The sequence below is a fragment of the Dreissena polymorpha genome, chromosome 13 (genome assembly GCF_020536995.1).
Source record: "Dreissena polymorpha isolate Duluth1 chromosome 13, UMN_Dpol_1.0, whole genome shotgun sequence".
NCBI classification, from domain to species: domain Eukaryota; kingdom Metazoa; phylum Mollusca; class Bivalvia; order Myida; family Dreissenidae; genus Dreissena; species Dreissena polymorpha.
The window spans coordinates 53798962-53817117 of NC_068367.1; the positions used below are offsets into that span (position 1 = coordinate 53798962).

The window sequence follows — 18156 nt, forward strand, 5'->3', positions numbered from 1 at the left end:
GAAACGCTGGAGACACTTCAGGAGAGCGAGCGAAAGTTCCGTAAAGCGTGCACACAGATCCAAATCTTAAACAACCAACTAGAGGACATCAAAACGCGCTACAAGAAGGCCAAGACTGACGGCTTCCATCGCTTCCGGTACAACCTCCGTCTCAAGCTCGCAGTCGTGGAGGGCGTCCGGAACATGTACTACGAGTACGCGCATGCGAAAGCCGAACAGGTGGCGCTACTGCGTCACCGCCTCTACGGAGAGATTGTCATAGTCGACTCCGGAAACTGATGTTGGAAACTTCGGCCATAGACGATGGACTATGACGTGTATGTGACATCGCTGGTTTCGGCGGCGTTATCGACAGAATCCGTGCTACATATGTCCAGTGTGACCGATGGTAGGCGTCTTTTTTTCATCAACGCGGTCGACGGAACACTTCCGAATGAATCCTCTTGACGTTCATTCCAATTGTTGCATTTTTTCATGATGTTATTCGGTATACTGAACGATGCACGCAAGTGTTTTAACGTGTTATAGTCATGTTTGTGATTCTTGGTTAACCCGATTAATTATTTTAAGTGCTTTTTCAGTTGGGCACAGTTTTTGATCACGTTCGTGAATTTGCGTTTTACTGTTTATATTTGTTATTTGTCGATTTGGAGGTTTATCATTTATATATGTATATACATGAACGGTTATGCACGGTTATAAAAGGATGTAAATAAAAATACCAAAATGTGATTGTCTTCGTCTGTTATAGTAGTTTTGAACGCTGAGTATGCAATTATGATGTCGTCGTCGTAAACTAGTTCTTATTTCTTGATTCAAATTCCATTAAAATAACTAGCAGTAATTCTAGTAATGATTGACGTACAACTGACCGATTAGAAACGCACTTTCAATGTTTTTTTTAGCAATTTTATTTGTATCACTTCATCAAACAGAGTAGGATAAGGTTGACAGACCATTACCAGTATCAAAATAGAAAATGGTTTTAAACTACAAAATAATTATTTTAGAGCCACGGGCGGTGAAAAGGGGGTTTAATGAATGCGTGTGCAATCGACACTTTCCACCTAAACTTGATTTTTGCTAAGAGTAGACTTTCTGCAAACGAAAAATATCATAAAAGCGGAAAGAGTCGTCCCTGATTAGACTGTGTGGACGGCAAGGCTAATCTGGGGCGACACTTTACGCACATGCATTAAACCCCTCGGCTCATTTAATATGAAATTACAAAATAATAAATACTAACAGCGCTCAATCCTATTGATATAGTTATATACTAGAACACTATACTTTTGTACACTATACTTGTACTTATTTGTACTAACGCCTGAACTATCAATGGAACACGTAAGTAATATAAATGCTTAAACATATACCGACTGGCTTGTGTCACATATTTTCCCAAATATGATTTCGGGTATAAATATTTGGTATCGATTGCAGACTTTAAGAGTATGCCATTATTAAATAATATTATCTACATAGCAAGCATCAGCATGGTAATGTTCAGCGATTGTGTTTAACAAATTTATGCCTAGTGGACTCTCCCATCCTTCTTAATTGGATCAATTTATTTCCAAAATTAGGGACGTCTAGTATATTTATTTCTATATTTAGAATATTTCTTACAGAAATTCCTTTGAGCAAACAGCGCAGACCCTGATGTGACGCCGCATCATGCGGCGTCTCATCTGGGTCTACGCTGTTTGCTAAGGCCGTTTTTCTAGATGTTAGGCATAAATGGTTTAATGTTCATGTAAAATGAAATAATGCAGTTGTTCCAATGTTATTATAATTAAATAGGCGGTTAATGGTAAGGTATGTAAATTAGGGTTTCATGTCAGAGTTGTTTCCCATTAATAACAATGACTGTTTACGCGTACGTTTAGCCGATTGCTTTTATTGTGTATAATCTATAAATAAACAAAGACAAAGATTCAATTGGAATAACATTTTGTCTTTCAACATTATGTTTTGATTTCTGATACGATACGTACATGTATTTGTATTGTAATTACATTTAAATAGATTAACTTGCATACTATTTATTTCTTAAAGGAACAAGAGCTGTCTCCATAGGATTACATATGCCCCCGATGATGGAAGTTATGAGCATTTTTCGATACCTTAACGCAGATTTTGAAGGGGTCAACATTTGTGTGCGTATGGAGGGCCTTGTCCATATGCACATGCATACCAAATATGAAGGTTACATCGTAAGCGACATTGAAGTTATGAGAATTTTTTCGAAACCTAAATACAAAGTGTGACGGACAGACGGACAGACGGACAGTGTGATCACTTTATGCCCTCCTTCGTGGGCATAAAAATTCATACAGAAATGTACTTAAAAGAGTTACCTATATATCTGTTAACAAACTCATGTAAATTGCATAATACCGTGTTACTAAACACATAATATACTTCACACATAAATTCACATTTGTGAATTCGCAAAGATACAGATAAGCTTTTAGCTCAATGACGCTTTGTACAAAGGAAGACATGTTATATGATTGACTAATGAAAATAAGCGTGTTTGTGAAAATTGCGCTTATTTTGTACATAATATTAAATATTTTACTCGTTTTAATAATAATATAAAAATAGCACGAGGGACTTCGCTGCCAATGTAGTGCTTTCCAAGCATTATTGGATTCTTTGTATAGAGACGTCAAAATGGCAATATGACGTCATACTGCACATATTCTTGTTTGACGACGCTCTTAGGCATGTAATATCATCTCATAACACACGCAAAATGTAGTTTTGAACACCACAAAGCGTTTTTTTTGTTCGGTTCTACAAAACTGGAATCTATTATCTACAGACGTGTTGTTCGAATCGCAATAACGTGCATATTACAATTTATCTCCAATATTTTAGCCAAAGTGGATGTGGTTCGTAAGCACAGTGGGTCTTCATTGTGCATACACTTTGGCTTGTTTGGAAAAAAATGTGGCCAGTGAACGCGTTGTTTTTGTTTGCGTTATTTTGACGGTTTGCGACTGTCGTAGTTTAAATATCCGGGTTCTGCAAATGACGCATTTCAAGGGCAAACATCGCTGTGAAACTGCCACCTGAAAATCAGAACAGAAAGTGATAAGATGCCATTAAATATTTTTGTAAGTTGTCGTAATATCAATATCCGGTTGTTGCAGACGTCTGACCCCGACGAGCTAACAATATGCGACAATTCTTCTGCTTTGCTTTTTTGAAAGCCAATATTGCGCAGACGGAACTCATTAAGGCTGACATGTTGGCCCATAAACCATGTTTTGCACCGATCTTTTATGTCATCCGAGGTACAAATAAGTGACAGCCATTTTTATTTCTCTTATTTTTACCACATAGGGTCATTTGTTTGGCTTACAATCCATGACCTTCACCCATTTATGCCTAGTGGACTCTCCCATCCTTCTAAATTGGATCAATTTATTTCCAAAATGAGGGATTTGTAGTATATATTTATTTCTATATTCAAAATATTTCATACATAAATTCCTTTAAGCAAACAGCGAAGGCCCTGATGAGACGCCGCATCATGCGGCGTCTCATCTGGGTCTACGCTGTTTGCCAAGGCCTTTTTTCTAGACGCTAGGCATAAATGGATTAATGCTTTTGAAGGTCATTTTTATTTCAATTATGAATATAAACTACTGATAGAAAATATAGTTTGACATTTTTAACGAGAAAATATGCTGTAAATTAATTCGCCTATGTATGGTTTATGTACATTTTTGAAAAGTTAGTTTATTGACTTTAACAAAAGCAATTACAATATTAAACAGACGACAGACGAATATCAGCCACCTCTCCTCGAGGCTAAGAGGTATGAGAGTAATCAATCAGACAGAAAGGAAAACCAAGGTTGAGAGACGCTTTAAAGGGGAAAACCAAGGTTGAGAGACGCTTTAAAGGGGAAAACCAAGGTTGAGAGACGCTTTAAAGGGACCTTTTCACAGATTTTGGCATGTATTGAAGTTTGTCATAGTTTGTGATTAAATGCTTTATATTGTTAAATGTAAACATTGGATCTAAAAAGCTTCAGTAAAAAAACAAGATTAAAATTAAAGAAAGAAAATAAGTAACCCTTGACTGGACTCGAACCACTGACCCCTGGAGTAAAAGTCTAACGCTTAGACCACTCGGCAATCCGTGCTGATGCATGGAAAAATGTATTTTATACTTTATATAAGCAATCTTTGTAGTGTCACAACATATAACAACAAAAGAACTCACCAAATTATTCAATCGTTTCGCGTTGCAACGCTTTAGAATTGTCAGGTTTTTAAATCGTCAAAAGATGCATATTATGAATATTTTAAAGTATGGTTAATATTCAGTATTACTGCTTCCTAATAAATATCATAACTGCAACGAAAATTTGCGAATCTGAAACATTTTTTTTAATTTGGTCAGTTTAGCAAAACTTGAACAGGCCCCTCTAAAGCCTTGGTCGGGAAGTCTCCTCCGACTAGGAAAGGTAAGAGAAATAAACCACTGCTGAAGCCGTATGCACTGGACCAAAGTTCGCACAACGACAGTGCACCGATTTCCACTGTTATGCTAGTGATGAGCAAGAATAACAACAACAACAACAAGAAACTGAGACATTGCACTTACTTGAACAGTTTTTATGAAACATTTCCTACAGATCACTTTATGGTTGCAAGGAAACGTCTGCACAGTCGCTTTGGTGTTCATGCAAATAACGCACTGAAAAAAAAAACAAAAAATAAATACAGAATCGTGAACAGCTACACGACGTTTTTATGAGGGAAAATCCATTTAGACAAAGAATTTGTCGAAAAATTAAGTGTGTAAACAATGCAGTTAGTCTCGCGAGGATTTCCTATGCTCACGGCATGTCTAGTAATGTTTCTGGAAAGATTGTAATTGCATTATGCACTCAATTGCTACGAAGCAATTAAGCCCCATAATATTTTACCTGTATACGAAACTTACTCACTTTACTTTAATATCTGGTCATTGAGCAAATGTGTGTTTCTGTATAAAACAAACCTATGTTTGAACATAACTTCCGATATTCGATCGTCCTTGTGTTGCACCCATTTCATAATGTGATCTCTTTTGATTTAAGTATATATTACATTTGTAATGTACCATTATCTTTTAAATATAATGTGCATTCGGATATATGATCTTAAAACTATTCCCACCAAAAAAGCTTTTGAAGAAATTGAAGGTTAACTGTTATCCATTACTTGTATATGACAAAATAGTTATTAAAAAATAAAATAAACCACCTCATCGTCTTCCTCCTGGACTGTGGACGGGGAGAGCACTCTTTCGGAAGGAGGCGGTAACCCATAGTCACCATCTTTATCGTCTATCTTCGCTAGTAACCTGTCCTGAAACGTTATAGGAGACATTAATACGGCTGTAAAGAAGCTGCCTGAAAAAAGTGGTGTGTGCTCTAGTTCGCTAAACCCATTTTATTTCTTCTAAGAACTATACCATACATTATTAATTTTTACAAACATCTTGCAACTGATATTTATCATTTTATTTTTTGATTAACGTGAGTTGAACTTTGTAATTTAAGTGAATGGGAACCTTAAAAGAGTCAAATTGATAGCGCTTAAATAACAATTTAGTTTTAAGGATTTACATTATAACTACGGCGGTTTTAACGAATACCATGATGACATAAACGATATATCAGAGCAAGACATCGGACATACTGAATGTGGCTTCATTGTATCAAGTTGGCTAAAACAAGGATTTTCGGAGTATAACAAGGAAAAAACGTAACATTCAGAAAAAAAAACAAGTTGAAATCGTAAATTGCATGCTAAAATGTCCGGATTGAAACGTGTAAGTAACATAAATACTTAAAATCAACGAAAAGTTCTTGCAATATTTCGTCAAATAAAATTAACCCATTCAAAAATAACGATCCTTATGGCAATAGCCAAACTTAAAACGTTCGATGTGATACGGTAACATAGATTTAACGAGTTACAGAAAGTTTTTTTTTGTGGGAAAATGTATTACATTTTAATTTCCCGCAACGATTTCTATTCATATGACAAACGAACACTAACTTGGTACATTAACATGTCTTGAATAAATAATATAAAAATGAGAATTTTGTATCTTGTTTAATCTGTTACATCTAGCGTTTAAATTTTGGCTATTGCTTAAGGAACATAGTTGTTTAATGAGTTAACTTTTTTTTGGAAATATTTTACGAAATACTCGTTGAATTTGAGGTTTTATGGGCTTTCAAACAAAATGAAATTAATGCCAGTCATAAAATGTTAAACGTTCCAGATGCAGAAAGAAGCGTTTCCATTGATTTCTTAATTAAGACGCGTTCTGAGAAAACGCGGCTTCATGTATCTGCATAAAGTGTCGTCCGAGATTAGCCTGTGCAATCCGCACAGGCTAATCAAGGGCGACATTTTCCGCTTTGATGACATTTTTCGTTTGAATGAAGTCTCTTCTTAGCAAAAATCCAATTTAGGCGAAAGTGTCGTCCCTGATTAGCCTGTGCAGACTACACAGGCAAATCTGGGATGACACTTAACGCACATGCATAAAGCCCAGTTTTCTCAGAACGCGACTCAGTTGATCTTAATGAAGCATTGCGGAGACGGAAAAAAAAATGCAGGACCAATAAAACAAATACAGGCGCCATTTTATAGAACGATAATTCAAACGCCTTTTGATGGAAGGACAACATCGGGGCTGATTAATTGCTTGTATGTATTTGCCCAGCAAACAGGCGACGTATACTGCTCGCCAATAATTTGATTAATTCGACGCTTTGGACGTTGTTTAACAGCCAGACAGGCCTGGTTTCGTAGGTCAGTGTTTGGTTAAGGATTTTTTGTGGGCCATCATTAATCAACGTCAGCGTATTCTGGAACAGATCTTCAGATTTTACATTTACAGGCTTGAGGCAATGACAGTCACTTGAGTATCATTTATTGCAGAGTGTCCTTTAATTCCTTAATTGAACTTCACAGTATATTAACTGAATTATATTGCTTTAAATTGTTAACTTTGATTTCAATGTGTATGAGGCTTTAGGTTATAAAATTAATAATACTATCTGGCTAAACTATTTTTTTAACGAAATTATTAGAGACATTTCTTCGCGAACACACTGTTCTCTACATTGCTTTAGAAACATGGTTAAAGCGTCATGCGACGTGAGATCTTCCGACGTCAACAAGGTTACTTCGATTTTTGAAAGATGGTTAATAGTGTAGCAAACAGGCCCAGATTACTAGCTTATTTTAGGGGGTAACTGGTCTACGATTTTCAACAGCAAGTGTTATATGTCAAAATATTCGTATAGGTCTGTAGTTTTTGAAAACGACTTTCGTTTTCTCCAAATAGGTCGGAGATGGTAAAAAAACTAGATGGCGTACAACATGGCCGTCACTAATATTTAAAGGCGAAATTAATCAACCATATTAGTTTAAATAACATTTATTTTGAATAACAACACCATAATGTATTAAAAATACATATTTAATATTGTATATTTATACAATACATTATTAACAACAACTCAGTTCATAAATAAAAAATGTCAAGGTCAAAACGAAGGTCAAAGGTCAAATTAGTGTCTATTATAACACTTTTTTAACACTTAAATGCAAGAAAGTAATCAATAATACAAAAACAGTGTCATTTATTTTACCATAATCATTTATTGAGTATTATCATAGATTTTACATAACATAACAATCATGAAATATATCAGTTATGCAGTTTTGAACAAGCTTACATGTGTTTTGTGACACATATATAAAACATACTGTTAGATACAATATTATATTTAAGATGCACATGTCATGGTTATGGTGAAATGACACACACACACAATTGCTTCAAATAATATAACAAGCATTTAAACCAATAATACACTTTTTATTAACTAGATGTACAATTTAAAACCGGTGACACACTATTACAATGTTAAAGGTTACACACCACTTATATCTTGTACATGTTCTTAGGTCATTATTTTTCTATCAACTTGTAGATAAGTATTAAAGAAAATAACGATTAATACAAAAAAACTGTCATTTAGAATGACAAAACCATTCACTGACTATAATAAAGGGATGTTACATCACAAAACATTCATTTATTTCAGAAATGCCTTTTGGAACCACCTCACATGTGTTTTGTGACACATACATGTATATTAATCATACTGTTTTATACATTATTTTCAAATCAGATGAACATGTCAAAATTATTGTGCAATGACATACAATCACAGTTATGAACAATATAACAATCTTTGAACATACTTCTTAACAATGTTTTACCAACTGGATGTAAATATAAAAACCGAAAGATTGCATTCTACTAAATTGTTAAAAGTTACAAACCACTTGTGTCATTCGATTTTTTTTGTCATTTTTTAAAACTGAAATAAATCAATATTAACATAAATAATATTGATAAGTATGTAATACAGAAATACAAGCAAATCTCAATAGATACTCAATATTGCATCTCTGAAGATAATACATTATATTTCATAATCAAGTAGAGTGAAGTCAACAAGTAACATTTACTAGAGAAGTTCATCGGTTAACTTTAAGTTCAGTCTTTCTATGGAAAAAACAATATCATGTCACAGCAATACAGACAATCAAGGGATGGCATTGAGAAGTGTACATTGTACTTACAATACCGACTTTTCTAACGTGTTGACAATAATAACAAGATTTAGTGAACTGTGTTTGACCTATAAAATGACAAAAAATTGGAAAACACTTGACCATATGTTATTATTTTATTAATTGTTTGGGTTATATCAAGGTAATACATGGAAAATATGTTTTCTGATTTATTTGAAATAAGTTATTCTTATCAATTATGCTATTTTATAATTTATTTTAAATCCTAATGCAACTGTCAAACCGTCTATTTACTGCTGTTTGAACACACATCAAGCTTCAGTATCAGAAATGTCACTATCTTGATCAAACACTAATGTCAAGGTATGCAAATTGGCACAAAGCATATCTTGTGTGTGCATATTTGCAGTACACTTGCAGGCTGCTGTGCATGGCTGTTTGTTTATAAAAACAGCGACATGTAAAGTCCTCACATATTTCACAGTCACACGTCAGATCATTGAGAATCTCTGGAGCAGCAATTGGTTGATTCATCATTGTTGGAACTAAATTGTTGTTGCTATCAAAATGATAACCAAACAATGTTAGTGATGGCAAGTCATGTTTTGCAAAAAGGGAATGGCGCCATATTCAGAGCTGTAGAAGACATCTGAGACAGTGTAGATAAAAACTGTCTCTGGTTGGAGGCAAGGCTTTGGGATGTGCAGATGTTGCAGCTCGAATGCGTATGATTTCATTCAATGTGAGGTTTTCATTTCCATATAGAAGAGCAACAAACTTTTCACAGGCATCCTTTTGTAACTTCTGAAGGTTAAATTGTTCACCTATATCATGCAAATTCTGGAAAGTCTTGGCATATTTTATAAACAAATTGAATACTTCTTTCTTCCCTTTCCCATGAAACCCACTGGTTGTATCACAGCCTGTGATACAATAAACTGTCAACAGGATTTTCATATGATCTTCAGTCAGCTTGTGAACAACATCATGGATTGGAATGAAACGTTTTTTGTCTACGTGAGTAGTGTTTCTTCCTGTGAGTAAATAAATCTCTTTGGCCCCAATTGCTTTGTAATGATGTGTCACTTGCAATAGCAAGACATTTTGCATTTAGTATGTGCTCTGTATCACCAGCTTCTTGAAATGCATTTTCAATTGTCAACCAATACACAGCTTGAAGAAGAAGTGGATCAAGAAAGTCTTTCTGAGCATTTAGTGTCATTTCATCAGGAGAATAATATTGATTTTCAAGCTTTTTAACAGATGATGTTTTCTCAATATTCCTATAGCTCTATGTACAATTGAGCTGTCGGTTTCATCTTCGATATCATATGATACCTTATTGTCAGCCTGGGCTAGTTCTTCAAAGTGGTTTGCGTCCCTAATTGCATCCTGGAGTGTTTTTGTTGAATCACACACAAGATCTGTGTTTCCCCTCTTATGAATAAACGATATTTCGGGCCAAATTTCACTCAGAAGTTTTTAAAGGTAAGATGTTTTGTAATTTTCAGCTTCATGGCATCCCTTATCAATACAGAGCTGTATAAATTGTTGTCGTAATATGGTTAATTTAACAACTTATTTTTCAACAATGACTGTGTGTTCAAATTCTACTTTCAAAGTTTTGGCAGCTTTCTTGTAAGTGATATTGTATTTGTCACCCTTTTCAATGTTAAAATCAGCAGTATTGTAATAACTTGCAAGACAACCCTTTTTTCGGTGGTATTTAGCCTTAACAGCAACAAGATCACCATTTGGAAGACTTAAAGACAATTATTTACACGCTCATCATGACGTTTATATGCAAAATCTAAGACCTTTGAGTATATTGTTTTAGGATCTATTGAATTAGATTGTTCAACAAATGAACAACTTCTAGAATAACTTTTTGAATTACTGTCCCTTTTTGGATCACATTTTTCTCCACATTGCAGTTCTTAGTTGAAATTTTCTGAAGAAGACCTTGTTCTTAAAAGAGTTGTTTGATTATTGGGATCCTCCATTCTGCCATCAGTGATTTACCCGGACTGGTCTGCTGTTGCACCCGTCACAGCTGGAAGATTAAGGTTTAACCCATTTATGCCTAGTGGAGTCTCACATCCTTCAAAATTGGATCAATTTATTTCCAAAATTAGGGATGTCTAGTATATTTATTTCTATATTTAGAATATTTCTTGCGGAAATTCCTTTAAGCAAACAGCGTAGACCCTGATGAGACGCCGCATCATGCGGCGTCTCATCAGGTCATGCGGCGTCTCATCAGGGTCTACGCTGTTTGTCAAGGCCTTTTTTCTTGACACTAGGCATAAATGGGTTAAGAATGTTTTTTCTAGGAAAGTGTGTTGCATTGGTTTCGTTCATGATCATCATGATCATGATCATCACCACCATCATCATCATCATCATCATCATCATCATCATCATCATCATCATCATCATCATCATCATCATCATCATCATCATCATCATCACCACCACCACCACCATCATCATAATCATCACCATCATCATCATCATCATCATCATCATAAAATTGTATCACCATCATATGCATCATCATCATCAATCAACATCCTCCATTGTCACCATCCATCCTCCTCCATCTCTTTTCATTATCATCAATACTTTGTGTAGTGTGATCCCCTAAACATATTGTTATAAATTGTACTTAACAGTGAACTATGTTGAGCTTACTCAGTATTATTTTATTACTGCCAGGATTGGTCCTTCTTCCCATGGTAAGCAGTAATCAAATACAACTTATGTATGCACACAAATATAAGATGTAATTATTTAAGTCTTAATCTTGTTGGTAAAATTGCCCTTAACTGGTATACCTCTACACAAGTTCCACTGCCTGCATACAGTTCTCTAGTTGCATCACTTCGAAGTATGATTAAACGCTTTGTGTTGATATGATCGTTAAACAAATTTTCACACTTAAACATGCAGCAAACAAAATGTTAAATCATAAGGTTAAAATTTAACAAATTATGTTAATTTCATCTTTTACACATCTTATGTTTGTAAAAAGTGTATTATTATGAAAGTCAATTTTGAGAAAATGTGCATGCATTGTAAACAATAATTTGTTATTAACTAATGTCAAACATTTACATTATGTGGAATGATATCTTAGAGACAATAACTTTACTTTTAAATAGCCCAAACATACCTTTTGTCAACATCTAAAAAGCTATAGATTCATCTTTAGATGTGTTTCTCAAAATGTGAACTGAAAAACAGAAAAATTATAATATATCAAAATTAAACTTTAATAACGTTTTGTTTACTAATATTCGGTTATTTGTATCAATCCGGATACTACTCAAGTTTAAAAAAAACAACAGAGATAGGGTGCACTATAAGCTAATTATTAAATAATTTCCCATGCATACACATTGAAAAACACAATAACTTTCATATTTAATTACTTTTATAAACAAAAAGATAACATTAATAGCCTGTTTATGCCTTGAAATAGATTGGGGGCTCTGACCCTAAAACATTAAGCCTTTAACTTAGTTTAAGCCTAGGTTTTTATTCTTAATTCCAAGTAGACTCTAAATTTCTTTCTTTAAAAGTGTTGCATATATATGTATTATGCTAAGCACTATACAAATAAACAAACTATATACATGCCTTTTGTATGTCATGTTTGCCAAAATTTGTTTTTGTTTCATCTTCTGCAGACAGAACATCAAGGTCATGTCTTAATAATAACAAAGGGAAGCAATCACACACTTACAGTCTGAGGTGAAAAACAGCTATGTTTGAACTTAGTCCACGCAAACAAAATAGTTTGCAATTGTGCTTTTTTTAATTTAAAGACTTCTCATCATTTATTAAGATTTCAACATTAATTACATAAAATTTAAACAAAGTAAAGCAAAAAAATGCCTGTGTTAACTAGACTTTTATGACTTATTCAATACATGTTAATCTCTAGACTAACAGAGCTTCCTGGTAAAAGGTACTATTTAAAAGTTAATTTTAGAAACTGAAACCTTATTATATCTACAATTTTAATATTATTACATATATTTCTCAATACCGTTATTATATATCAAAGTAATTTATTCCATTGTCTCGCTTGCGTGACCTTTGTCAATTATTTGACAAATTAGGGGCGGAACATGGAGTTGAACAAGATCCTGATGTTAATTCATACTTTACATTTTTTTAAAGGATTATTTGAAAATTAAGTAAAATAATTGAACCAATCATAATTTAAACTGTGTTTTTCTCAATATTTTTTATTATATATCAAGATATTATTTAAAACAGCATCCGCATGAGTGTTTTTTATTCATTTTATTTCAAATAAATGGTTTACAAATATGAATTACAAGAATTTTACTGCTATTTTCACTGAAAACGTCTATTTTAATGTATAACGTTATGTATTATAGAATGAGATATAGAAATTGTCATGAAAGAATGCTTAATATGGACAACTATTCAACTTAAGGTGTGTTTTTGTTTTTGGCGGCCATCTTTGACGCCATTTTGTTTCCATGGCAACTCCAACACTTACGGAAAAAATAATACCCATTACAATAACATTCAGACTTAGACCTACATTTTGATATATAAAACTTGCTGTTGGCTTTCATAGACTACTCTGGTCCCATATTTAGGGTCTCATTCGCTACACTATAAAGTGTCATGCGACGTGAGATCTTCCGACGTAAACAAGCAAGGTTACTTCAATTTTAGAAAGAATTTAAGATGGTTAAAGCGTCATGCGACGTGAGATCTTCCGACGTCAACAAGGTTACTTCGATTTTAGAAAGATGGTTAAAAGCGTCATGCGACGTGAGATCTTTCGACGTCAACAAGATGACTTCTATTTCCAGAACATATTGTAGTGACGTCAAATTTATTGTTCGTGTTATACTAATTGACTTGCTCATTGATGTTTGTATCAACAACATGTAAAATGTGTCATGTTTGGCGTTCTTAAAAGATGGCGCGGAGTTGCTATCTGAAATAATTAATAAATGCAATTGATCTAATTGTTGTAATAGTCTCACAGTCGTTCAGTTTTTAATAGTTTTTATATTTGTATAAACAACATTTAAATTTGCAATACATACATATCATAGTTAATATAACTAACAATGGAACGATGTAATTTCATCAAAGATCTTATAAATTTTATAAATTAAATGTTTTTTTTTTGCATATATGTTTGCTATATACTTTGTAACACATGTTCATCTGAAACAAACACAGATGCAATTAAAGCATACATACTATGAAAACGTTCAACAGGTCTTTGAATCGCGAAAGGTTTTGTTAATAAAACCGATGGTCTTCACCGGTAACTCTCTTGCTGGTTATAAAACATTCAAAGGTTCTTTAACGAAACAGCTTTTATCACGAAACAAAGTCGTAAATTTATGTAGAGCATCCTCTCTCATGCCATGAACATGTAAATAGTAAATGTAAACATTGCGTCATTAGACCTTTTGTATATTGGACACGCTTTTTCTCTGAAATATAAACAATAATCTGAATTGAACTAATATTTTAGATATATTCGATCGATTATCTTTTTATACACACTGTCTTACGAGTAAAAATTTTGTGGCGTAAAGGATTCCGAAAGAATGCTCCCACTACAAAGACAGGCAATAAAATATTATGCACATTTACAAATTATATTAAGTTCAAGCGTAAGTTTTTCGCCATTTATGTGTTTAGGCCATGTAAATGTAACGACTGAAACGTATACATAGAAGAACATTCAAGACAACAAAAGGTACGATGATGTTTAAAATACAAGAAGCTACAGTATATACAGTTGTATGTATTAGGTATCAAAATATTAAAGAACAATGTTTATAAAAGCAACAAGAACGTGCTACAAATTATTAAAACACATTTGCTTGTCATGATTTCTGCGTTTACTAGAATAATATATTTACTCAGTACGAAACGTAGTTTTAATATTCAACTAACCAATTAGTACTAGATTAACAAGTCACATGGTTTGTATTGTGTATTAACTGCTAAATACAGTTACATAAACCAGAACAATTTTTGTATTTACACTTGTATGCTTGACGTTGTTTTATTAACTTGATTGCTAAAATGCTGTTGTAGTTGTTGTTGATGTTGCTGTTTTTTATTGCGCAAATGAGCCAAATTTTATTTTTCAAAATTAGTTTTTTATATTTAAGAAACAATAACGTAATTTATTAGAGCTAAATTTATTATTAAGAGATAATTTACATATATTTTTGACCAGTTTTTTGCCAGTATATAATGATTAAGTATCTTCATAAATCAAAGAAAAAATATTATGGCCAATTGATTTTGGGCCATCGGTCAATTAATATACGTTTAAGAACCTCATTACAGTATTGTGCCTTGCTGGCGCAACGTTGTCAGCACACTTCTTTTTTTAACAATTTTATGTTTCAATTAAATATTTAAAAAAAACACACTTATCATTAAAGCAAAAATAATTGCTTGACCATTTCCCACAGCGTTACAATCACGACCATCATAAAAGGTTAAAACGGTAGTTTCAAAATTAAACATTAGATTATCACTAGATGTTATATTGATATTTCATCGGCGGTAATTCCCTTTAGCAACCCGCCAGGTTCGTATTTATGGCACCACCTTTTGCGGCATGCATATCTTTAAAGTAATGTATTGTATAACTATTGCTATACTTATGATGCAAACACAAATGTACATATGAGATAATCTTCAGTTTGTATTGGCCAAACATAGTTTCTTCGACTGCAAACGAACATACGAGGGTTTCATATGGTTGCTGAAAACCATACAGTAAATATATTTGCTAATCAAATCTAACAAATACAGTAAAAATCAAATAAAAATAATTTCCAAATCGTTGCTATTACGATCCACATCAAACGGAAAAACAGTAACCACATCAACATATAATTACATATTGGGTTAACTTTATATTAAATGCGGTAAAATTAATCAAATATTGCGTCTAAAACGGCCCTCCTGCGGGTGAAAATCGGATTTTTTTTAGCAATTACACATTTTTATTTATCTGAAACACGATTGCTTTTGTTGCATGACCGAGACGATCGGAGAGATTTCAAATGAATTATATGTCAACAGCGCCCACCATAAAGATATTTATGAAATCATGATCATCTGATGTCCCTGCATTGTATTCCTATACATTTTGATTTCGCAAACGTTTTTTTTTATTGTGTTTGCTTTGAACTATGGCATTGTTTTTAAATAAACAGTTAGGATTTGGTCTTACATCAGGAACACGTATACTAAATAACTTCATAAACGATCGGCACAATAATTTACTGCATGCCTATGATATTCCGTATCAAAACCCACGAAACAACCCATACGGTAATGGAACTTCTATGCTCAATGTATTAAAAGACCGTCCCATGGGGGCGGGGGGATCAATTTGCAAGTCTTGAAATATTGCTTGACGGAACTGGATTAATTTGCTCGCGGTCGTCCCACGGGACACTGTGTCATTTAGGTAAATGGGTAAATGTGTAAAAGGCAAAGATTTATGGTATTACTGGAAACACATAGGCTAAATGTTCTTGCAAAGGCAATTCATGTGGCTGTTGTTGAGGCGGTAAAGGAAGGCGGTAGTTCGGTAGTTGTCATGAAAACGCAGTGGGCTCCATGTCACAACAATTATTACAAAGTTCAGCTAAAATCTAAACAATAGGTTGTCCAAATGAAAACTGTATCGTTTTGTTAATTGCTGTGAAGAATGGAATGTTCTGTAGTTCACATTAATTTTGCCACGTCCTCAAATATAAGCCGTGTTGAATGGCACAATTAATATATCTCTATCCGACAATGGCTCGTGAGTTTCATTATTCCCGGACTTACAGGGATGAATACTTGCCGATACCAACGGTTTATGATACTTGTGGCGTTCATGAAAAAGAAGACATTTTCCCTGTCCCTTATGATGCAATTTTGAGAACATGTGATGATGTGCGGTCAAATAAAAATATTCTAATTGCGACATCAATTTTCAACAGGGACGAAAAGTACACAATTTTCTTTTAACACTTAAAAAGTAGCCTCGCTATGGGAAAACGGGGTTTAATGCATGTGCGTGGGTTGTCGTCCCAGATAATATGCAGTCCGCATAGGCTAAAAAAGTACGACACTTCCCGTTTTTATTGTATTTTTCGCTTAAAGGAAATCTCTTCTCATCAAAAAGCGGAAAGTGTCGCCGATGATAAGACTGTGCGGACTGCACAGGCTTATAAGGGCGACGCTTTACGCACATGCAAGTTGCAACACAGTTTTTTCAGAGCGAGGCTCATGTTTAACCCTTTGCATGCTGGGAAATTTGTCGTCTGCTAAAATGTTGTCTGCTGAATTTCTAAAATAAGCATTTTCTTCGAATTTTTTTCAGTTTTTAATCCCTGAGTGTACTGAGACTTGTTCAGTGTAGCATTGGTTCAATGTCTTGTTATCTTGGTGGCATTTTACGTACATATAAACGAAGCAACAAATAATATAATGCAAATCCCAGTTGTCGATAAGGCGGATGTGCGTGCGTTTCACCAAAGTGTCTTATAATCCCTTCAAGAACGCCGTGGCAATAAGTTGTGACTATGTGAGGATTTGACGCAGAAAAGCAATTAAAAGAGACTCTGCAAGCTAATGGAGACATTGTATTGCCATTAATTTCAATGGACAGTGGCATAATCTCTGCAGCAATTGCAACAGAGAAATGCTTTGTCGAATCGGTTATTTGTCATAAATTAAGTACCGCCTACAAATGCTAGTGCAATTTAATTTGACTTTATTTATACTAAAACTAGTTATGCATGAATGAAATCCTAAACAATATAGTCATAATCTAAACTAGAAATGGCGCTGCAGAGGCCGACGAGTATCCCCACGCCACATGTTTGACCCAGGGGCGCCCCAGGGTTGGTAATGGGGCCATACATAGTTGAGATTGACCGTATTGTAATAAGAGAAGTTCAGTTTCAATTAGAAGTGAATCGGTGTAGAAATGAAGAAGTTAAATAAAAGGCAATTTTGGGTGGGTGTGGCCTATGTGGGCGGGGCGCCCCAAGGTTGGTTATGGGGCTAAGCATAGTTGAGATTGACCGTATTGTCATAAGAATAGTTCAGTATCAATAAGAAGTGAATCGGTGTAGAAATGAAGAAATTATAGTAAAAGACAATTTTGTGTGGGCGTGGCCTATTTGGGAGCGGCGCCCCAGGGTTGGTACTTGGGGGCCATGCATAGTTGAGATTGACCATATTGTCATAAGAGAAGTTCAGTATCAATTAGAAGTGATTCGGTGTAGAAATGAAGAAATTATAGTAAAAGGCAATTTTGGGTGGGTGTGGTCTATGTGTGCGGGGCGCCCCAGGGTTGGTAATGGGGCCATTCAAAGTTAAGATTGACCGTATTGTCATAAGAGAGGTTCAGTATCAATTTGAAGTAAATCGGTGCAGAAATGAAGAAGTTAATGTAAAATAACATAAAAAATGAGTGAAAATCACT

At 34.2% G+C, this 18156-nt stretch overlaps 1 protein-coding gene across 1 annotated transcript in view; it reads right to left on the reverse strand.

The window, feature by feature from the left end:
* Positions 1–2921: 2921 nt before the first annotated feature.
* LOC127854674 (uncharacterized) overlaps positions 2922–18156 on the reverse strand; it is a 105628-nt gene continuing 90393 nt past the window's right edge. The window contains exon 4 of the mRNA XM_052389734.1: positions 2922–3080. Coding sequence (XP_052245694.1) covers positions 2922–3080 — 159 coding nt within the window. The remainder of the gene's footprint in view (positions 3081–18156) is intronic.